General features: G+C 37.4%; 1 protein-coding gene across 2 annotated transcripts in view; it reads right to left on the reverse strand.

The window, feature by feature from the left end:
- Window positions 1-22,550, reverse strand: part of LOC109606566 (histone H2A) — a 31,678-nt gene extending 9,128 nt beyond the window's left edge. The window contains exons 1-2 of one of the 2 annotated variants that reach the window (XM_049967263.1): window positions 22,427-22,550; window positions 20,904-21,018 (exon numbers count right to left, since the gene is read on the reverse strand). In XM_049967263.1, the coding sequence (XP_049823220.1) occupies window positions 20,904-21,012 (109 nt within the window). In that variant the 5' untranslated portion in view covers window positions 21,013-21,018; window positions 22,427-22,550. Of the gene's footprint in view, window positions 1-1,910; window positions 2,050-20,903; window positions 21,019-22,426 lie in introns of those variants that run through there. The other variant, XM_049967262.1, reaches the window with a different exon arrangement.
- Window positions 22,551-23,111: the final 561 nt, after the last annotated feature.

The following is a 23,111-nucleotide window of genomic DNA, read 5'->3' on the forward strand; positions in this document are numbered from 1 at the left end:
TTGGTGTAGACTATATTAATTCCACAGCACGATTGGTTCAATATTATTAATAATAACAATTTAAGTCAATGAGAACCAAAAGAGAAAATATCTTTTATATACTTTTTCAAATATTTTACAGAATTATTAAGAGTTAATTTAATTAAAGTGAGTGTGAATAATTTATTTTTAATTTATTAATAAATAGTTCAATGATAATAATAATAACAATTTAGTTCAGATTAATAAAATTTCTGGTAAATGTTAAACATTTGTACTTTATAGTGTCACATAGGGACGATAGGACACATAAATAATCCTTCATCGTAAGCATCAACATACAAACATCGCCCCTAGTGCGATTATTGCTTTCGCATAATGTCGTGATTGGCATTGTCAGCACCAATACATTCCACTGACTTGCCAAGACTCAGCGGAATATCTGGGTCATGCTTTACTAGGTGTCAATGAACCATCGTAATGTTTTGTAATATCAGACTATAAATAAAAGTGCGACGAAGATCAAGTAACAGAAGTGTGTGAACTACAACTACAAGAGCAGCCCTGAAGATGGTCCCTTACTTGTTACTGCAAGTTAGACAATTTTTAATGTGTTTTTTTCTACATGAGATATGAATAAAATTGTATTTATTCTGTACTGGTGTTTATCTGAGCTACTCCCCAACCCCCAATAAGTCACGGGTATGACATGTGGTGGAGGCGCCTAAGGTTTCGGTTAGGGCTAATTCCTCATAATTAGTTCCCGGCCGGCACACCCGTAGGAAAATTGTGGTTGTGTTGTTTTTCTTACAGGGAAAATAGTAATTTAGGTTCCAGCAGGAGCAGCAGCGCTTCACAAACAATGCGAACTCGCACAATCTAACCTTTCTTTCCTGGTCTGTACTTAACATTTCTTTTTTATGGCAAACAAAGTAGTAACCCGAGCCATCTCAGCAGCTTTGAAAATAACAGTTCAAACGAATACAGACAAGGAACAGTTCTCACCGAAATATCGCAGCACGGAAATTGGCGTACCGCAAAACCCCTTTGAAAGAAGTTCAAGATTGTCCCGATCACCTAGTAGGGAAACCGTAAATACTCCAACAACGCGGGAGCGGATCCTCGAAACTTGTAACGAGTCGAGGACATTGAACTCGTACGAACCATGTCCTTGCGCTACGAATGCTGTATACTGCTTTGATTCTTCTTCCAGCTTCACCTGCCAGTAACCACTAAACATGTCCAAGGTAGTAAAATACTTTCCGAGGTATGTGAGTATATCATCGATGACTGGGATTGGGTATGATGATTTTTTGGTGACGTTGTTCAATTTCGGCGAGAAAAACATCAGTGGGTTCAATTATGATGCCCAAATAAATTATTCTGCTGTTTCTGAGATAGGCCCTATGAATGTATGTTGTAACTAATGTAAAGCGTTAAGGTGGAAAGAAGAGTCAAAAGACATTTGTTGTTCATCTGGAAAAGTACGCTTGAACTCTATTCAACTGCTACCTGAGCCGCAATTATTTAATCAATACTTAGTTGACGTATATGCTAAAATCGAAACAGAACTGCTTAATTTTATACTGGACGAAGTCGCGGGTACAGCTAGTAATAAATAGAGACTGGACGGTGTAAATCCGCATTAATTAAAGTTCCTTTCGAAATTAAAATAAACGAAGGCAGCACTATTAATAATTTCGAAACGTCCACAATTAACGTAAACTGCGCCGGAAATATTTCCATAAATTGTTACCTCGAAGAAATTGTGTTGTATTGAGAGATAAAACTATGTTAAATATTTAATTGTAAAAATAAAAACCATTTTCCAGTTAATGTCAAATTAATAAGCCAAAACATTACCTATTATTGCCCAAATTTGAAATTTAATTAACTATTAAAAAGATTAATTTAACTGATGAATTACATACCTTATTCTTTAGTCACTGTCACAAATAACACACTGATCAAACCGATTCATTAAATCTTATTCGTTTGTTTTATTACTACTTTCGTTGCTAAACTACAAACAACATTAACAAATAGTGCAATACCACCTATATATTTATGTCATTTTATTTTTAAAGTATATATTTTTTAACACAAAAAGTATGCCATCTATAGTACCTACAATTACAATAACTTATTAAAAATCATTTAGACAGACAAGACTACAAGACAGACACTATGTACCAACGCCAAGAACACGGAACATCGATGGAAGACCACGCTGTTTCAGATGCAACAGGGTGGGTCACTATGCCGTCTCCTGTCCAGAAAACTATAACCCGCACCAAAGTTATCAACACCCAAATGGAAGCAGACGACACAACTAGAACCCTCCGTCGTCCTCGCGAATAGAGGGTGTGGCGACAGAAAACAATACAACATCTTAACCATACCTTGCATAATAAACAATGCAAAAATATCAGCAATCGTGGATACAGGAGCAGAAAGGAATGTGGTATCGGCAGAGGTTGTCAAAAATTTCGACAGTAGTGGAAAAGGACCATTGTTGGTAGCAGGCGGTAAGAGAATCCCAGTTTTTGGAAAAGCAGAAATCAAGATACAAATTGGGGGAAGAGAAATGACCTGTGTAGCCAACGTAATTAAACAGCTGACATACCCGCTTCTTTTAGGAATGGAGTTTTTGGTAGAAAACCATGTCGCCATCAATCTGAAACAAGATACTATAAACATAGGAACACTAGGCTTAACTATGAGTATAGGAGCACAGAAAAAAGAGACCGTCGAAGAAGATATTACGCAAATGGGAAAACTGGATACAAAATGCACAACAAAGGAAAAATCAAATAAACAAAATACAGACCGTTATAGTATTAGAGTAACGGTTAAGGAGGATATGTACTTGGAGGCTGGCAAGACGAAACGCATTAAACTAAACTTGGAGGACAGATGAAGGGTAAATATGAAAAAGTACAACTTCCAGGAAACCGATAAATTCTTCACAAAGAGACGACTTCGAAGAAAATATAAGGTGACGACAGGGTGACGTCAGAAGATCACAACTTGGATCATTTGCAGGAAGGAGAATTCAAACATAAATTAGAGGACTTACTGACGGCATACAATGATGTGTTTTCCAAAGCCACAAAAGACATGGGAATGACAAATTTAACGAAGCATCGAATATAAGTAGAAAACTCGGAGCCCATAAAAAGTCGCCTCCGAAGGAAAGACAGATCATAGACGAACAAATTAAGGAGATGTTGGATCACAATATAATCCATCCGTGCCATTCCTCGTGGGCCAGCCTAGTAGTATTAGTAAAGAAGAAAGACGGTTCCACAAGATTTTGCGTGGATTACAGGAAATTGAACAACGTCACCAAAAAATCATCATACCCAATCCCAGTCATCGATAATACATTTATGTTCACATACCTCGGAAAGTATTTTACTACCTTAGACATGTTTAGTGGTAACTGGCAGGTGACGCTGGAAGAAGAATCAAAGCAGTATACAGCATTCGTAGCGCAAGGACATGGTTCGTACGAGTTCAATGTCCTAAGCTTTGGACTGTGCAACGCACCGGCAACATTCCAAAAATTAGCCGATAAAGTATTCGAGGGTATGAAGTAGAAGGACGTATTAATATACCTGGATGACATCGTAGTGTTCAGTAGAACACTGAAGGAACACTTACAGAAATTGGAAAAAGTTTTCCAGCGTCTGAGAAAAGCAGGACTCACCCTTAAGCCCAGTAAATGTTCTTATGCTAAAGAAGAGGTGAAACCATTAGGATACATAGTGAGCAGAGAAGGAATACTCCCAGACCCCGCAAAGCTCCAAGCAATACGAGAGTTCCCTAGGCCGAATAATGTCAAGGGGATCCAGAGCTTCCTTGGACTTTGCAACTTTTATCGAAAATTCGTCCATAACTTCGCCACGACCCCAAGACCGCTACACGAGTTAACAAAAAAAGGATGGCAAATTCAACTGGTTGGAGGAGCATGTGGACACTTTTCAAACCCTAAAAAGGAAACTCTTGTCTGCACCAGTCCTGTAACATTTCAACCCAAACGAAGGTACGGAACTACATGTGGATGCTAGCAAGTTAGGAATAGGTGCTGTTTAACTACAAAAAGGAGAAGATCAGAACCAACAACCAATAGCATACATCAGCAGAAGTCTGTCCAAGGCGGAAAAGAATTACACAATCCCGGAACTGGAAGGGCTAGCAGCGATATGGGCACGCTGCGACATCTGATATACGGAAGACCAGTAAAGATAATTCGTGTTCACCACACGCTATGTTGGATAAGGTCATTGAAGGATCCCAGAGAAGATTAGCGAGATGGTCACTAAAATTTTCCGAGTACGATTACACGATCGTACACAAAAGTGGCGCTAAACACCAAGATACGGACTGCCTATCTAGAAACCAGGTCCTAACACCAGAAGAAGCAGAGGAAAACATCGACGACATCCTAACGTTTTTACTTATGCCTACGGACCTGGCACAAGAACAACGGAAGGATGTTGGACTGAAAGAGATCATATCAGCAATAGAGGATCCGTCAAACAGCCCTATAGGAACAGCAAAAAGAGCAAAAAACTTTCGGTTGGTGGATAACGTACTATACAAAATCAACTCTATGTCAACAGGCCAGGAAAATTTGCTGGTTATCCCGGAACACCTAGTGGGAGAAATATTGCATTCTCACCATTCGGAACCACTGTCAGGACATCTAGGAGTAGCAAAAACGCTACATAAAATAAGAACTAGATACTACTGGGAAACCTTAAGCAAAGATGTAGAAAAGTTCAAGGGATGTCCAGAATGTCAAGCGAGGAAGGGGCTAGAAGGAAAGAAACCCGCAGGACTCTTACAGCCCATACCGGTGAAAACACCATTCGTAAGAGTAGGGATCGACATATTGGGACCATTTCGAAAGAGCAAAAAAGGAAACACCGTAATAATCATAGCAACGGATTACGCCACAAGATGGGCGGAGGCACAGGCACTACAAGAGGAATTAGTGTGAAAGGACTTATAATCTTGTGATTACGTGATATGGACCTTGTCAACATAGGATAGAAGTTTAAAGTTGGGGGCCAACTTTAGGATGCCGGGGGGACATGTCACATAGGGACGATAGGACACATAAATAATCCTTCATCGTAAGCATCAACAAACAAACATCGCCCCTAGTGCGATTATTGCTTTCGCATAATGTCGTGATTGGCATTGTCAGCACCAATATATTCCGCTGACTTGCCAAGACTCAGCGGAATATCTGGGTCATGCTTTACTAGGTGTCAATAAACCATCGTAATGTTTTGTAATATCAGACCATAAATAAAAGTGCGACGAAGATCAAGTAACAGAAGTGTGTGAACTACAACACAGGTCACGAGTCGCCCGGTGAATACCATTCAACCCCTAGAGCAGCCCTGAAGATGGTCCCTTACTTGTTACTGTAAGTCAGACAAGATATGAATAAAATTATATTTATTCTGTACTGGTGTCTGTGTCTGAGCTACTCCCCAACCCTCAATAAGTCACGGGTGTGACAATAGAATTATAAAATGACCTCTAATTAATTAATTAATTTTACATAACGACTAGTTCAATGATAATAATAACAATTTAGTTCAGGTTAATAAAAACTAAAAGAGAAAAAGCTTGTAGCATTTATTTGATTGAACTGATTTTAAATATTATTATTGTATATAGATATTTTGAAAAACATATATTGTGTTTAATTTAAATGTTAAACGAAAACTTTTTATTATATTATGTTCTTTACGAACCACTGCTTTACTATTTGAGTTCTGTATTTTAGATCATTATTCTTCTACTTTAAAGGCATATTTATCATGCCATGGTAAACATAATTATTTTTATAAATCCTTTTTTATTCAGTATAACGTACACACCAGAATAAGGAAAAAAAGCTACATTTTAGTATTTCCACCGCCGTGCTTCACAGTTTATATTGTGTTTTCAGAATTATATACTTATACACTATACATTTTTTCCCCATTTAACATAATGTTTTCCATCAGATTCATAAACATTTATTTTTATTTCTTCACTAAACAAGATAAAGAAGATAACTTCATTTGTTGTTTCCTTAAAATTGTAACAATGACACATTTGGAATATTTTAATGCATTTGCATTGAATGAGTAATTTTTCGCACGACCCATGTTTGCTCCGTTAAATTTAAATGATATATAAAAATAATTCATTATAGATATGTATCATGAAAAAATAACTGGGACAAATGTTCATCAAATATTTCATAATCGGCTGAAACCAATTGGAATATTAAAATACAATAATTAACTAAAAGGCCTATATCATATTCATATTGTTAAAAATGCATAAATAGATAATATTATGTGCAATGTTTTATTTTAAACCGTTAAAAAAATTCACAACAACTTTTTCGTGTGTGATTTTGGTAATCACTTTCTATGGTTACACAAATTATGAATAATGAATGAAAAATTGAACCGATCATCGTGTTTTTTTAATATTGTAAGGTGTAATTTTCTAATTAATTAACTTCTTTAAAAGTACCTGCTTCGCTCTAGAAAACTTGAACCCGTTACAGCAAGGAGGAATCTATTCATGGATCCGAAATTACATAATCCTTCGTTTCATGAAACTTCCAAAAAATTAAAATTCAAAAGAAAAGTTGCAAAAACGTTATTTGATGAGTTACGCCATGACACTAGTAGCAGATTTAAGTGTTTTGTGTATGTATACTTAATTATGGAAGAGATAAAATAAATTGTTTAAGAACAAAAAATTTGTTTATTAATCCAAATTATTTAGAAGGTTAGAAGTAAAGAAGACTCTCGTTTAACCACCTGAATCTCCAGGGTCTGTAGAGTTCACATTCCAGGTAAACATACCTGCAATTCGTATATATAGATGTAATCGTCAGTGCACGATTGCTATCAAATAAAACACTTTTCGAGACAACTAATTTATTCGACTCTGTCATTTACAATGCAAAATCAGACTACTGCTAGTGCACAGTGTGCACTGCACACCAGTCGTACACAGCTCACACCACATATTAACCTATGCGTCGATGCATGTACCGTAGATCGTCATCTTGACGTTAACACGGCCATCCTGCTGAAAAGCGGCCTCTCTAACCTAAGAAAACAAAATATACACAAATTTATGACCATTCAAGGTCCACAACATTGACGACATAAAATACCATGACCATTTAAGGTCCTGACCATTTAAGGTTCAAGACATTGTCAACATAAAATACCGTGACCATTTAAAGTCCAAAACATTGTAAACATAAAATACCGTGACCTTTTAAGGTCCTGACCGTTTAAGGTCCAAAACATTGTCAACATAAAATACCGTGACCATTTAAGGTCCTGACCATTTAACGTCCAAAACATTGTCAACATAAAATACCGTGACCATTTAAGGTCCTGACCATTTAACGTCCAAAACATTGACAACATACCTGAGCATTTTAATTTCCAAACCACAATCTTAGTTACTCGTGAGCAGCCACTCGAGTTACATTAGAATGACCATTTTTCCGTTTCGATACGTATCTTTCATTAGACAACAGGTTCTGGATAACAAAAGGTCCCTGATATTTATTTCTCAACTTGCCAGAACCAGCCAATTGTGTATTCTGGACGACAACTAGGTCTCCTACTTTAAAAAGTTCTGCCTTTTTAGCCTTTTCTCGATAAACATTTTCTCCTAACTTCTTTTTTGACTTTTGGCCATTTTCTTTGTTGCTTGTTTTCTAACAATTTTCAAGTCAACTGCACTGTTACTAGGAATTCCTTTTAGAATCTCTTCTTCATTCTTCCATCTCTGTTTCGTACTAAACATAAGGGCATTTGGTGTAACACCCATTGTCGAATTTACAGTTTCATTCAGTACACATACTATCTGTGGTAGGACGGAAGTCCATTTGTGTTCTTTTTCGTCTGATAAAATACTTCTCATTAGGTTAAACAGTGTTCTCATAATTTGTTCGACCTGGCCTAGGGACACCCGTTGCTATGAGATGCAAATTTATGTTGTCGATGTGAATGCTCGTCTTCGATCTGCTACTATTTGCGCTGGTTTTCCTATTTTTCTGAAAAGCTTGTTTAACACGTCAATTGAACATTCAGTTGTTTTGCTCTTAATTGGTTGGAACATTTTTGAATATTTCGAGAAAGCATTCACTGTTACCAATACTTTGGTACAACCGGTTGATTTCACCAGTGGTTCAGCGTGATCTATATGCCAAACTTGAAGTATTTTATTGGTGTTTTCACCATTTTGGTAGAGGCCATCCTTTCGACCTAAATGTGACTTCCCAATGGTGCAGGATCTACAGTTTTGCACATACTTCTTCAAACATTTTCCCATCCTTGGCCAATTCAGCTCTTCTCTCATCCGAATGATAGATTTGTCAAACCCAATGTGCGCTGCATCGTCATGGTATGAGTTTATTACTTGCAGTCGCCCTGTTTGAGGCACACAACATTTTTTCTCAAATGTTTTCCTGTGGTCACAGTCTCGAGTTTTTCTTCTTGCTAAGATTTAATTAATTGTTCTAATTCCATCTGTCTTTGCTCGTTCAATCCTGACGTCAATTTTTGCGCTTTACGGTGAATGAATTTTTAGTGGAGTTTGAAGTTGAAGATCTAAGCCATAGTTTCTCTTCACAACCTGTGGTTGCGGTCTTAAGCCGATTAATTACATCCCAATCTATAATGTCGACTCCGGGAATCGTGTTATGGGGTACAATCATGAATTCGACATCCACTGTAATTTCTTGAAGTTCCACATATAATTTGCTCATGCCAATAGAATTGATTGTATCATATCCAAATCCTTGGAGTAGCTTACTTGAGATGACTACATTTGAGCCAACCTTTTTAACCACATGCTGATGAATGACAGAAATATCAGAACCTGAGTCCACAATGTAATTAAATTTCGTGGTACCTGATATGAATGCCGTAGGCATAACTCTGCACTAATTTTCTCTAATACAATGAATATTATGTTTTAGGTTACTTTTTTTAAAGCATTTGTCCTCAGTATGTTCTTTTTTGCAAAAGGTGCACTCATTTGTACTGGACCATTTGTTATCTACACCAGAGTCAGTCAAAGGCGCGTCTGACTTGGTACTTGATACTTTTTGTGACCAGTAAGACCGCACGAATGGCATTTACCGTCAAAACGGTTTTTATTAAACCTGGGTTGTTTATGCGGCGGTTCTTCCATTTCTGATTCATATTGTCGCAGTAGAATAAGTTCTTTTTGGCTCTTTGGTTGATGCAGTCGTATACTCTCTCGAATCACACTTGAGCTGATACTTCCTACAACTGGCGAAAGCACACTGTCCCATGGCAATTGCGGATAGTATCTGTACGGGCTTCGCACTTTTTCAATTCCATATTTCGTTATGCTACTGAAATCTGAACTTTTCATATTCACTGCGCGTAACAATTTGGTGTGGTAATTTTCGTGGTCTGGACGAAACGCCGTTATTAAATCTTCCTGAAAGTATTTCAGTTCCTCGTTCTTGGTCTCCAATTTTCATAGAATCTACGAGCTTTTCCTTGCAATGCCTCTCCAACTTTTAGTATTATCAAATGATCTAATTTAGTTTTAGCTCGCACTTCATTAACGTCACATAACCACTCTTCCATAGAATAGTTACTGTCATCAGGATTAAACCGCGCCTATTGAAAACTAGGCAAACGGTTGGCTTCAATGTGCATTTGGGATGTAGACTGGGTTGCCTCCGCTAACTGCGTAAAAAACAGTTCCAAACAACCTTGAAAATTAGCAGCATCATTCGCACTTTCGCTATTACTTCGATGTTCGTTATTCTCACCAGATGAGCCAGGGCGATTCTCTGATTCTGCCTCTCCGGATTGATCCATTGTAGATAGCCAAGTAGACAGAAAGAAAGAGATTTTTGTTTTTTTTTCAGTCCTGTTCCTGTCCACACAAGGCGACGAAAATTTCACAACGCTTACATTTAACTCCTACTCTATCCAGAATTAATTCAAACGCGTATCCTGTAGGCACTTGAGAAGAATCCCACTTCTGATGTAATCGTCCACGCACGATTGCTATCAAATAAAACACTTCGAGACGACTAATTTACAATACAATATCAGATTACTACTGCTGCACATCGGTCGTACACAGCTCACACCACATATTAACGCATGCGCTGTATGCAGGCACTGTAGATCGTCATCTTGACGTTAACATGAACGTAAAATTCGCTGAACTTAACAGATTCCTGTAACTCAGTGCTGTGTATAATCAACTGCACAATTAACAACGGTTTATTAATAATGATTTTCATTAAAATACTAAACACAACAAGTCATTAAACAATAATGACGGTGGTCCATAGATGGCACCTCAGCAACAACAACAATTATTAATTAATTTCTAACACAGCCCTCCTGATCTGTATCCCGTTCTCGGGATACGTCTGTAATCTTGCTAATCTCTTCAGTCACTGAAATAAAATCATAGGTTTCAACCATTAAATATTGTACTTTTGATCAAAACTGTACCGATTCCAATACTTCTAAAACAAAACAATTGCAGTAATAAACTAAAATCTTATAGGAAGTTCTTTTAAATCAACCTATTTCTTTCTTAATTTGGTTTGTTTCAAAAATATGAACTCAGTAACCTTGCAGATAAAAGTCACACAAATAGACCAAAAACATTCTTTACTCTCAGACACCCGTAAACAAGGACGCAGGGACCATACCATTGGTTTGTTCCACATACAAGGAGTCAGTGACAAATCCCAATGGTTTGTTCTACGTACAAGGACTCAGTATCAAAACAAAAAAAAAAGAAAGAAATAAAAATAATTTTCTCACCTTCATCACTGTCTTCATCAGAGCTCATCTGATTTTTAGACCAGTCCCCTTCATACAACTTATCTTATCTACTGGAAAAACTTGTTTGCGCTTGGAACTAATTTCAAATCCATCTTGTGGGAGGACTCCTATCACCTCACATGGACCTTTGAACCCAGGAGCCAGTCCGCTCAGCCTCGGGTTTTGTTGCTGAATTAGTACAAAATGGCCTACATTGATCTCCTTAGGTGGGCACATTTTATCATCAAACGCGATTTTATGGTTAATAGAATTTTTCTTAAACCTATCATATGCCACTTGTCTATCTTGAAGATTGATTAGGTTATCTTGTTTCTCTAGGTCGGTAGCCAATAACCGTACGCCGAGGGAATTAACATTGACACCTATTAGAAGTCTCAGTGGTGAAAACCCTGTTGATTTTTGGACACTCGTCCATTCTGACCCATTTCTAACTTCGATTGTCAACAACGTTAACACTGTAGCAACGTATCGCTCAATTCGGCCATTAGCTCTAGGTGCTTCAGTAGCAATCAGGTGGTCATTGTTGTGGCGGTGTATAATCAATTGCACGATTACCAACTGTTTATTAATAATGATTTTCATTAGAATACTAAACACAACAAGTCATTAAACAATGTTAGTTGGTGTTCAGTCATTCGTCGCATAACCGTCATGGTGAACAGACGTGTGTTTTCACTCTGCTGCTAATAGCAACCAGTGCCATAGTGACGTTCTCCAACTGTCTAGTTTAGTCAGTTATCAGTGATACCAGTGTCAACAAACATTTGTTTAGTGTTTAGTGTCTTGTCAAGAATTCGTTTGCGATCGGGCGAATTGGGTTCTCCTACAAACTGTATGTATAAAATTAGACTATAGACTATTATTAGGATAGTGTAGAATAGTGCTCCTTGTCTTGGGCATAATGCCCAAAAAAAGAAAATCATATCCGCTCAACGGGAAATAATCGCAGCCCTAGAGGGCAACGTTGAGTCCCAAAACAGTCAAATTGCTGCTCTTTTTGCGGAATTGAAGCAAATAAGCAATCTCGCAGCTTTGCTACCTCTGTAACTGCTGCTGCTTCCAAGCACAGCCAAGTTTCGCCAGTTGTCAGGAACAGTTCCCCAGCTGTTCCCCTAGAACCTTCTGATTCTACATGTACACCACCTAACCCTAAGAAACTCAAGATTTCGCCACATACTATTCGATCCGATAATAATGATTGTGAAATGTCTGTGGATATTCCTTCCCCCTCATCGTTGCCCGATGCCACTTCCAGCTCCTTGACAACCCTCAGTACCCTTAAGTCGCCCTTAATCTCTGTATCCACTGATTCAGAGGGCACCTGTGAACAGGATGATGCCCCGGTTGAAAAAACTGTGCCGATACATGTACGCAACCACACGGTATGGCCAGAGCTTTAGCAGAAATTAGCTGGTGATGATATCCGTTACCGTCGAGTTAAAAACACATCTTTAGGGATGAAAATATTCCCTGAGAGGGTTACTGATAATAGACGGATCACAAAATTGATAGAACTTAAGAAGATTCCATATAATATCCACCAGCACCCAGAGGATAAACTTTTAGTAGTTATCATTAGAGGAGTTAACCAAGCAGTCCATGAGGACCAAGTTCAATCTGAACTATCCAACAAGGGACTCCCCGTTGTTAATGTGCACCGAATGAGACGTGGCAACAACATCTGGCCACTCATGTCGGTGCATCTTCAACGCACAGAGTACGCTAATTCAATTTTTGACGTCAGTACGGTTGCAGATCTTTCTGTAACAATGGAAGCGAAGAGGAAATCCTTGGTGGTTCTCCAGTGTGGCCGATGCCTTAAATTTGGCCTTATCTCCAACTACTGCTCCGCAAAGTTTGTGATTAGCTTCTGCTCACTATCACACATTTCGGCTGAATGCCGTAAGAAATCTGTTGATGGAACCAAACGCCGATGCGCATCGAGCTACTCACCGCGGGTGCCCCCAAGCACCCAAATCTAGAGACTCCCTAGCACCTAATAGTGTCCCTCAACCTAATAAAATTAACCAAGCAGTCAAACAAGTGGTCACAGGGTTGTCATTTGCTAAAGTTACTGCTAAGGCTAAAACAGCCTCCCCGTAAGCTGCTTCTGTCACCCCAGCTACTTCATTCTGTCTTCCACAAACGAGTTACCTATCCTAACACAATTAGTTTCAGCCGTTCCTAGTTCAACCAGCAGCTGGCCAAACCATTAATGCCTAATAAACCCCTTAGGATACCATCTTGGAAAGCTAGGAGCGTCAAATGTCAAGCATTCGAGCTGTCCGAGTTCATGCATTGTAACAATGTCGACATTGCATGTATTCAAGAGACATTTCTTAAATCGGATATTGCGTTTTTAATACCTGATTTCCGAATCCTAAGGAATGACCGGATCATGCAGGTTGGTGGAGGCGTTGCAATCCTGATACGTGATTCGATTCGCTATAATAGAATCGATATTTCCACCTTCTTTGGTGAATTCATTGGAATTGACCTGGGACCTGATCATGGACGCCTGCGTATCATCTTTGCGTACGTCACTACCGCTGACAGAATCGGTGAGTTCAATCTGCCATCCCTCTTCCACGTCAGAAACCCTACTATTGTTGCTGGCGACCTGAATAGCAACCATCGCGCATGGAATTGTACCACCACTTCTCCTAATGGAAACTCGCTTCTGAGTTCCGCTCTGGCACATGGTTTATCTGTTGAAACAACGGAAACTCCCAACCATTTTCCAGTTGGTTCCACAACGGTTCCCTTCTAACCCTTGATGCCAACAAAGCCGAAGCATTTGCTGAATCTGTGAAGGCTCAGTGCTCACCAAAACATCTCCGAAATCATCAATGCGATGGCTCTCCCACTCCCTTGCCCAAACATCCATCATACCTCTCCCAACGAAATCTCTAAGTATATCCGTTGCCTGAAAAACCGTAAGAGTCCTGGTCCTGATCATATACCTAATCACGTCCTAAAACTCCTCACTCCTATCCATATCACCATGTTAACAAACATAGTTAACGCTATCCTACGTTTTCAACTTTTCCCAGTGGCTTGGAAACAAGCCACCGTAATCTCCATTTCCAAGGCTAGCAAACCTGCCAACATTCCCTCCAGTTACCGTCCCATAAGTCTCCTTTTTACCCTGAGCAAAGTCGCCGAGAGTGTCATTCGCTCTCGGATTGACGACCATGTTACTGTCCATAACTTAATCCCGAACGATCAGTTTGGGTTTCGTCTTGCGCGCGGCACCGGTCACCAGCTTCTACGGGTGACTGAGACCATCGTCGACCTACGCAACCAAGGTAAACATGTGTCCATGCTTCTCCTTGAAGTCCAACAAGCTTTCGACAGTATCTGGTACGAAGGTTTGATCCATAAACTATCCATCCTAAATTTCCCTCCCTACCTTATAGGCACAATCCGCTCTTTCCTATCCGGTCATTCGTTTCGAACCCGAATAGGAAAAGAACTGTCCACTCTCAAATCCCTGTTCCCCAAGGTTCCCGTCTATCTCCCATTCTTTTTAATCTGTATTGCTGTGACATGCCTTCCGGTCCTAGAGTCGTTAAGGCACTATATGCTGACGATATTGCTCTTGTTAGCGCCAACAGACAGATTTTGTCATCTGCTGCCCAGATTCGTAATTTCTTGCCTCCACTGCTTGACTGATACAATCACTGAAAACTAGTCATTAATCCGAACAAATCTGATGCAGTCTTCTTTTTTAGTCGCCAGAAAATGCCTCCCAAACTCCACATCTGCGTCCGCTAAATATTTGGGAGTTATTTTAGACAAGAAGCTTTCCTTCCGCCAGCAAATGAAACTGACCAGGCAAAAACCCTTGGCAGGCTTTTTCTCATTCAAGTCCTTTCATGCGAAGAAAATTTCCCCGAGTACTAAACGACACGTATTCAACGCGACAGTGCATAGCATTCAAGTCCGTTACGAATATGGTATCCCAACGCTGGCGAAAATCAGGTTTAAATATGCCCAAAACCTCCGGAAATCCCTGTCCAACCACCCCAATCCGGAGGTTTCCAGTCTGTATGACTTTCTTCCCCGAGATTCCGATAGATACAAAAGGCTATCGAACCAAATCCGTAGCGTCCATTGTGACATCTTCCCAATTTAGTAATTCAACTACTAACATACCAAAGTTTAATTCCCTTTTTGTCCCGCAACTTCGGTTAGCTATTTTTGCCTGGTAGTACGAATCCCCACTCTCAGAGACAATGCGCTGTGCTAGTGCGCGCTGGCACCCAATATAAATTAATCTTTGCGAATGCAATTAGTAACTCTCCATATGCGTAGGGATGTAGTTCGTGTTCTTCGGATGCATCATTTAAATTCCGTAACTCTGCATGCAAATGCATAAATAAATTAAACTAAATAAGGTGTTCAAAAATGTCTCCATACGCAGTGGTACAATACCCCAACCTGTTATAAAAATTTTCACGCACGTTTGCCAGAGTGTCAAGAGTAATATTTTCCAATAAATTAATTATACGGCCTCTTAATTCATTGAGATTATTCTCCAGGAAAGTGTATAATTTGGACTTCAGGTAACCCCACAGAAAAAAATCGCAAGGTGCGAGGTCCGGTGATCTAGCTGGCCAAAGAATACTTACGTAACAACTAATGACGCGTTCGCCCAAAGTGGTACGTAAATATTCTCTAACATGTGCCGTATTTCTAATCGGCGGACTGTCGGGACAATTTGTTTTTGCAGAATATCGAGGTATTTTTGCCCAGTGAGATTACCCACTATGTTGCCTCCCAAAATAGCAGCCCAAACATTTAGTTTTTGGGGGTACTGGGTACGGTCGGCATATAATATTCTTAAATTTACCCTTGACCAATACCGCGTAACCATGGGATTGTGTCGGCCGCGTAAAGGAAATGACAACTCATCAGTAAAAAGTACTTTACTAATAAAATTGTTGTCGCCATTTACCTTTTCCGTTATGGTCTCACAAAATGCCAAGCGGCGGTATTTATCAGCTGGCAAATTTTCATTTCCACGTTTCAATTTGTAGGAGCGGTATCCATTAGATTTCAGTACATTTCGTATTTGGGCACTTGAAAGATTAAAGTCCAGTGTAACCTGGCTAATCGGCTGATTTGGTTTGTTTTTAATACTTGCACAAATCAAAGTGTCCCGTGCCTCATGTTGAAAATCGTCGGGGCGAACGTTCATTCCTGTGATTGCTGAGATTTACACAACTGTACGTGAGAAAATTATCTACAACTCGTTGAATAGTGTTTCGGTTAGAAATCGATCTGTTTTCAAACATTTACGCAAATTGATGGCGAATGCGATAACTGGAACTTCCAGTAAGGTGCCACGTAACAATCTGAATTTTTGCAGCGTATTTATTGTTGAAAATGAGCTTATTTAAAGAAAACCTACCTCTGCTGTCAATACACTGGCTCGTCTACGGAGACGAACCGCATGCTAAACGCAGCAAAACCAAATGATCCCCTCCAGTCAGTCCGGTCCGCCCACATATTTGCATGTATATCTTTTTTTTTTTTGTTTTACAAACGGGTATTGCTGTTCTGTCTCAATACGCGAGTATATAAGTTCATCATTTCATTATTTTGAATAAAATAAAAGTAAAAAATGTACTTACATTTTTTGAACCAATGTCATTTTCAAATATTTTTCTACACGTTGCAAATGTATAGTCATTTTGCAGGGGATGCCCTTTGTTTCATCCAGTTTATTGAAGATCACATTCCACATATTGATTAATATTTATTACTTTTTTCATTATGAATTTCGCCCTTGCGTTATAATAATACCGATTTAACATAATCGACATTTTTTTTTCCTTGTGACCAATTTTCATTGTGGTGAAAAACTTGAAATTACTTGTTGAACTTAAGCGTTGTGGATAAGTTTTGCGCATACGTATCCAATTATGGTCAGAATCAATTATTTATTTCTAACTGTTTATGTTAGTGTTTGCCTACCACAGTGAAATGAAGTGCTGATTAGATGTTTTTATTTATTTACACTTTGTACACATTACTAATTACAGTAATAGCAACGAGGTCATCATCTTTAAGTGTTAGTCCTACTACTACTGACATCTGTCAATAACAGTAAACTATTTCGATGCTTGGGTCAGCTGTTTGATCTTCCGTTGAAATTTAAACGATGTCATACTTATTCTTTTCAACTTTTTCTCGAACTGACATATATTTAACGTTGATATGTTTCATCCACTTATATTCGCGTGGTTCGATCGCAATTCGAATACATGATGTGTCTTCATGAATTGTGATGCTTCGGTCGATAATTTCGCCACCGTAGTTGTCTACGGGATGCCCAACTGACCGTATTGCCAAATAACTTAAATATGTATCCTGGCGTGGATTTAGAGCCGTTCCTGTCACCCCCCCCAATCGGAATCACTATATCCGAACAGTATTTCAGCGTTTTTGTTTCGTTTAAAAATCATCTTCAAATCAATGGTCGCCTTGATATAGTTTAACACCCGCTTTGCATGATTGAAATGACTTTCATTGAAGCAACTTTTAAAACGAATGGGGATACCCCTTGCCACTTATATATCTGGTCTAGTTGTGCAATGAGTGTAAGTCAGACAGCCAATTAATTCACGATATGGATGATCTGAACATTTATTTGTATCACCTTTTGCAAACTTGAAGACCCACTTATATTTGTGATTGCTGTTCTTCTCCTAGGTAAGTCACAAACAGTTAGACTCTGTTGCCTGTTGTTCTTTGCCAACGACTGAATCTCATAATTGATTGCTTTTTGCCATTCTGACCAGTCGCTACGACGTTTTGCTTCCGATTTTGTTGACGGATTGTTACCAACAAATCGTTCTGCTGATAACACAAGTGATTCACCTTCGCTAGATAATAGTGCCATATGCGCATCACATTCAGTTGCCCAATCACCGTAACGTTGCGGTGCCTTTTTTGCTACGTCCCTCTTTTGTTGAGTCACCTCGCTGATACCAATGTTATCTAAATTAACGCCGTTGTTCTACTGCATGCCGTTACCAACACAATCCAAATTAGTGCTGTGGATTTCTCCAGTTTTATTAGAACGCGACTGTTCAAATTATTCTCTCTAGTGAATCCCGCAAACACATTGTTGTCAACGTACAAAATAACTTCATACAGTCTTCCGTTTACGCGTCCACAAACTTTTCGATGCTATTCAGCGATGCATAGGCATAATCACACTAAACCACAATTCGATATCCCTTTTGTGCTAGTCTTCGAATTGACATCAGGTTGCAGTTTAAATCATTCACAAATAGAACGTCTTTCATTGTTTTTACCGATGTGTCACCATCATGAAGCGACAATGTCACCACGTTATTTTGCAACGATGCTTTGATTTTTCTTGGCGACCGAAATGCTTATTTCGTCTGTTGTGTTCTGGATCTTTTGGGGACTGTATTTCCTTTTGAAGGGCCGTTGATAATGACACACATATTTGTTAATAACTAAATGATTTATTTTCATGAAACAAATAATTAAACATACGTGCACCTCGCTCGCATGTCTCCAGGCCGACTGACGGTTGCACGCTTACAGAGGTACCAACTTGCGCCTTTTCCATGCGCATAAACAAAAAGGGTGATCAGTTACACAAACCATAAACTAAATATATTTTTTTGGAAAAATAAGGCACTTTGGCCTTAACATCGTCAATTGGTTCCAATTTATCAAAGAACATCTTCTGATATGCTGAATCGCTCCAGAATCTAAAACGAATTTTATTATCGAGTAATTACCGCTATTTTGGATAAAACTGCATTATAGCGGCCTAAGATTAGGTTGGCAATTCTGGAACCTCGAAATTGGACTCAACGTTGCCGCTGTGAATTTTTATATTTTCATTTAATATTTCATTTAAGGTGATTGAAAAATATTATCAGGATCATGGATATTGATAAGTACTATCAGAATTTAAGTTGTACAGGATTTCGGCCTAGAAAATTTGAACCCGTTACAGCAAGATGGAATCTATTCACGGATCCGAAATTACATAATCCTTCGTATCATGAAACTCCAAAAAAATTAAAATTCAAAAGAAAAGTTGCAAAAACGATATTCATTGGGCGGACGGAAGAAGAATCGGAGTCCAATCAGTTCTAGGGTGTGAGTCAGGCCATGACAGTAGTAGCAGATTTAAGCGTTCGTGTATGTATACTTGATTATGGAAAAAATAAAATAAATTGTTTAAAAACAAAAAATTGGTTTATTAATCTAAATTAGAAGTAAAGTAGACTCGGCAGAATGATTATCTTTAGTTTAACCACCTGAATCTCCACAGTCTGTGGAGTTCACGTTTCAGGTCCCACTTACATTTTGTCTGGTCCGTGTCCCACTAAACTGAGGACGCGAAGTCAAATAAGGTATTTAAATGCTATTAATGAACTATTAACGCCTCAAAAAGTATTTTATGGTCTTTTATCTGTTTGTTTTATTTCAACTATGTGTTATATAGGCTAGGTTTTGTTTATAGGATTACTCGTAGAATGTGTTTTAGATTAAGTTGTTAGATTAAGTATTTTACTTAATTTTTATTTATATTCATTTTTACAGTCTCAGAGATGTTATACTCATGTTTTCAATTGTTATCGTAATTTAAGACTATATGTAAATCTAGGCTAAGTTTTATTTATACAACTATTCGATGTATGTGCTTTGACTATATAATGTTTTGTATATTTGTTTACTTTTTAATTTTTGAATTACTATGCGAACGTGTGACTGTATCACGTTTTAACTATTGTTGTTACAAAAGGTAAAGAAGTGAAATCATACAAAACACCGAAACCTCCTGATCTCTGACCAAGTTTATGGCATTTTTCTGTTATACTTGTTTTTCAAAAAGTCAATGGGTGTTCTATGTAGGTGCACTTAAGTGCTACGTATCCTTATAGTTTACACTAACATTCTTGGGATCGCAATAATTCCGTGGCTTTTTGAAAATTTGTAGACACTTTATTACCCTAAATGGAGAACTACCTTCATTTTTTCCTCCGCAGTGGAAATTATTCTTGTACTGATTACTGATTCAAATCTTCGAGAAATGTCAGGGATATATTATGTATGTGATACTCCCTAATATTTGTATAATATATATATATATATATATATATATATATATATATATATATATATATATATATGTATTATAAATAAATCTACTACAAATTAATTAGTTAATGTATAGGCCACACGGATAAATATTTCAGTAGTTGTACATAAATTGCAGGGAGAGTGTCATCTAAACGGTAAGGGTTTTCGTTCTGCTAGGCTAATTGCAGATAACTCCAGAAAAGCCATCAAGCTCAGCAAGACAGTAACATTAATCGGATTTGAATAACTCTTAGGCAAAATGCTGTTGTTCCGAATTGTATGCATAAGTAGGGAACCTCTCTCTTTGCACTCACCTTCTTCGGTACGCAGATTTAATTCTTCAGCCAGGTATTCATATGGACTCCCGTGTGGTATCAGCGGAATTAGTGACTGTGCTGACTCACTGACCACAATTCCGTCAGCACAAATTACCGCCATAATAGCATAATATTAATAATGTTTTAATTAATTTAATTTTGTTAATGTTAATAATAACCTATAAAAGAAAATAGTTTGTATTGTTTTATTTGATTTATTTTTGGTTTTAATTAAATTAAATTAATATACATTTCATTAGATGAATAAGTTGAAAACATGTCATGTTTTTATTATCGTCTTAAATCTACTTATCACTCTTATTTGGTAGGAGAATGGCTTGAATGTTTGATAATACGCCTCCTTGAGCGATTGTAACTCCCGACAACAGTTGGTTCAATTCTTCATCATTTTTGATGGCCAATTGTAAATGTCTCGGGATGACACGAGTCTTTTTGTTGTCACGGGCAGCGTTGCCTGCCAATTCCAGAACTTCGGCTGCCAAATATTCTATTACGGCTGCTAAATAAACTGGAGCACCGGCACCAACACGTTCGGCATAATTACCTTTGCGAAGAAGGCGGTGAATACGGCCAACGGGAAATTGAAGACCGGCACGGCTGGAGCGCGACTTTGACTTTCCCTTCATTTTACTGTCTTTACTGCGTCCAGACATTGTGTACTGTAGACAAAAGGTAATATTACAATATGTTTGAAACATACGAAGCAAGCTTTGTTGGCGCGCTATTATGAATAAACTGTATATTTGTTTAAAATTTTGGGTTAATTGAAACAATTGTAATCGGACTACAACAAATTATTAGTTACCTATCTGTAGAAACACAAATTTTGTAGTAATAAATCTAATCATGATTGTATTAGACCATATCTCGAAACACAAAATTTCGACAAGTAATTCAGTAAGTATGTTGACATCTATACATAGAGAAGGAGAAAGATCCACAGATTGTACTTGGACACCTAAGGAAACGTCTGCACTTGCAAAAGGAGAAAACTTTGACATTACTCCTGAAATACCGACAGAAATCATAATTCTACGCGCATATAAAGGAAATGCAATAATGATAATGAAATTCGAGGATTATAAATACAAGATTGAAGATCCTGGATTCGACAAACAATCGAGAAGTAGCTAAAGATTCAACACTATGTGTTCTCTGTGTTGGATAGTAATGAGGAAATCGTCTATATCAACGGATATTCAAAAACAATTAATCAAACCAACTTTGTTTATTTGGACAACCAAAAATACATAGTTCTTACCAAATTACTACAACTTTACGTCTGAAACACCCCAAAGTTATTTCATTTGGAACAATAAATTCTACGATTGGAAGGATTAGCAATGGAGCTAGCGAGACGTCAGGAAATAATTCCAACAAAAGTCGACCAATAAACGCTAACAAATATAAATACAACATGTTTATCATTTTCTAGTTTTTGGACTGGCATTTTATGAAATTATTCTCTGACGAAAAATTAATGTCAACAAATAAGACCACGAAAGTCTTAACATTAGTGAAAGTGTAAGCAGAACCTGCGATTTCGATAAGATTTGGCTCAAATTAAACAACGTTCTCCTTTATTTAATTTATTTTAATGTTCAATATACTCTGTTATGTTTCCAATAAAAACAAATGACAATCAAGAATATACATTATTGTGACCAAAAGAAAATATATACTCATAACCTATAATTTGCCATAAACTTTGTGACATCTTGAAATTAAAATTATTTAAATATGTAAAATATAGTGAGAAGTAAGTTTTTTGTCGGTAAAATAAAAAAAATATATAAAAATTAATTTATATTAAAATTATGTCATAATAAATAAAGACTGGAAGGTGTAAATCCGCATTAATTAAAGTTCCTTTCGGCAATAAAATAACCAAAGGCGCACTATTAATAAAACCTCCATAATTAACGTAAACTGCCCCGGAAATATTTCTATAAATTGTTACCTCGAAGAAATTGTGTTGTATTGAGAGATAAAACTGTTGCTATTATTGCCCCAATTCGAAATTTAATTAATCATTAAAACGATTCATTTAACTGATGAATTACATACCTTATTCTTTAAATTACAAGACACTGAACACAAATAACACACTGATCAAACCGATTCATTAAATAATATTCGTTTGTTTTATTACTAATTTCGTTGCTAAACTACAAACAACATTAACAAATAGTGCAATACCACCTATATATTTATTTTTCATTTATCATGTCATTTTATTTTTAATGTATATATTTTTCAAATACAAAATATACGATGCCACCTACATGGGGGGCAAGTGAATAGGACTAAATGGAAACAGCCAAATGTTCCCGAAGTTACCCGCGTTTTAAAATTGATTTGTTGTTTATAATGTTGGTATGACAGTTGGTAATGGTTATTTAACTAGATCTGCTGGTGTATATATTGACCAATTGCAGGGCAGTATTTTAAATATTGCGCATTTGTTTTCTATTCGAAGATGCCAGGAGGATTGAATAAATTAAAATGTTTTGAATTTTTAGTTTTAGGTAAGTTATTTCGTATAATCCTTTACTAACTAAAATCGTAGTTGTATTTTATGCTTTGTAATTAAATAGGTTAGGTAATAGTTTCATAATATATTTTAATATCATATTAGAAATAAAATAACCTCAAATTTGAATAAGATTGTTTATATATTAATGTGCTTTATCTTAACTACTGGGTATATTAAAGTTATATTGTAGGTTAAATAGGCTCCCGCACCATGTTT

Source organism: Aethina tumida, chromosome 5 (assembly GCF_024364675.1).
Source record: "Aethina tumida isolate Nest 87 chromosome 5, icAetTumi1.1, whole genome shotgun sequence".
Taxonomy (NCBI): Eukaryota; Metazoa; Arthropoda; class Insecta; order Coleoptera; family Nitidulidae; genus Aethina; species Aethina tumida.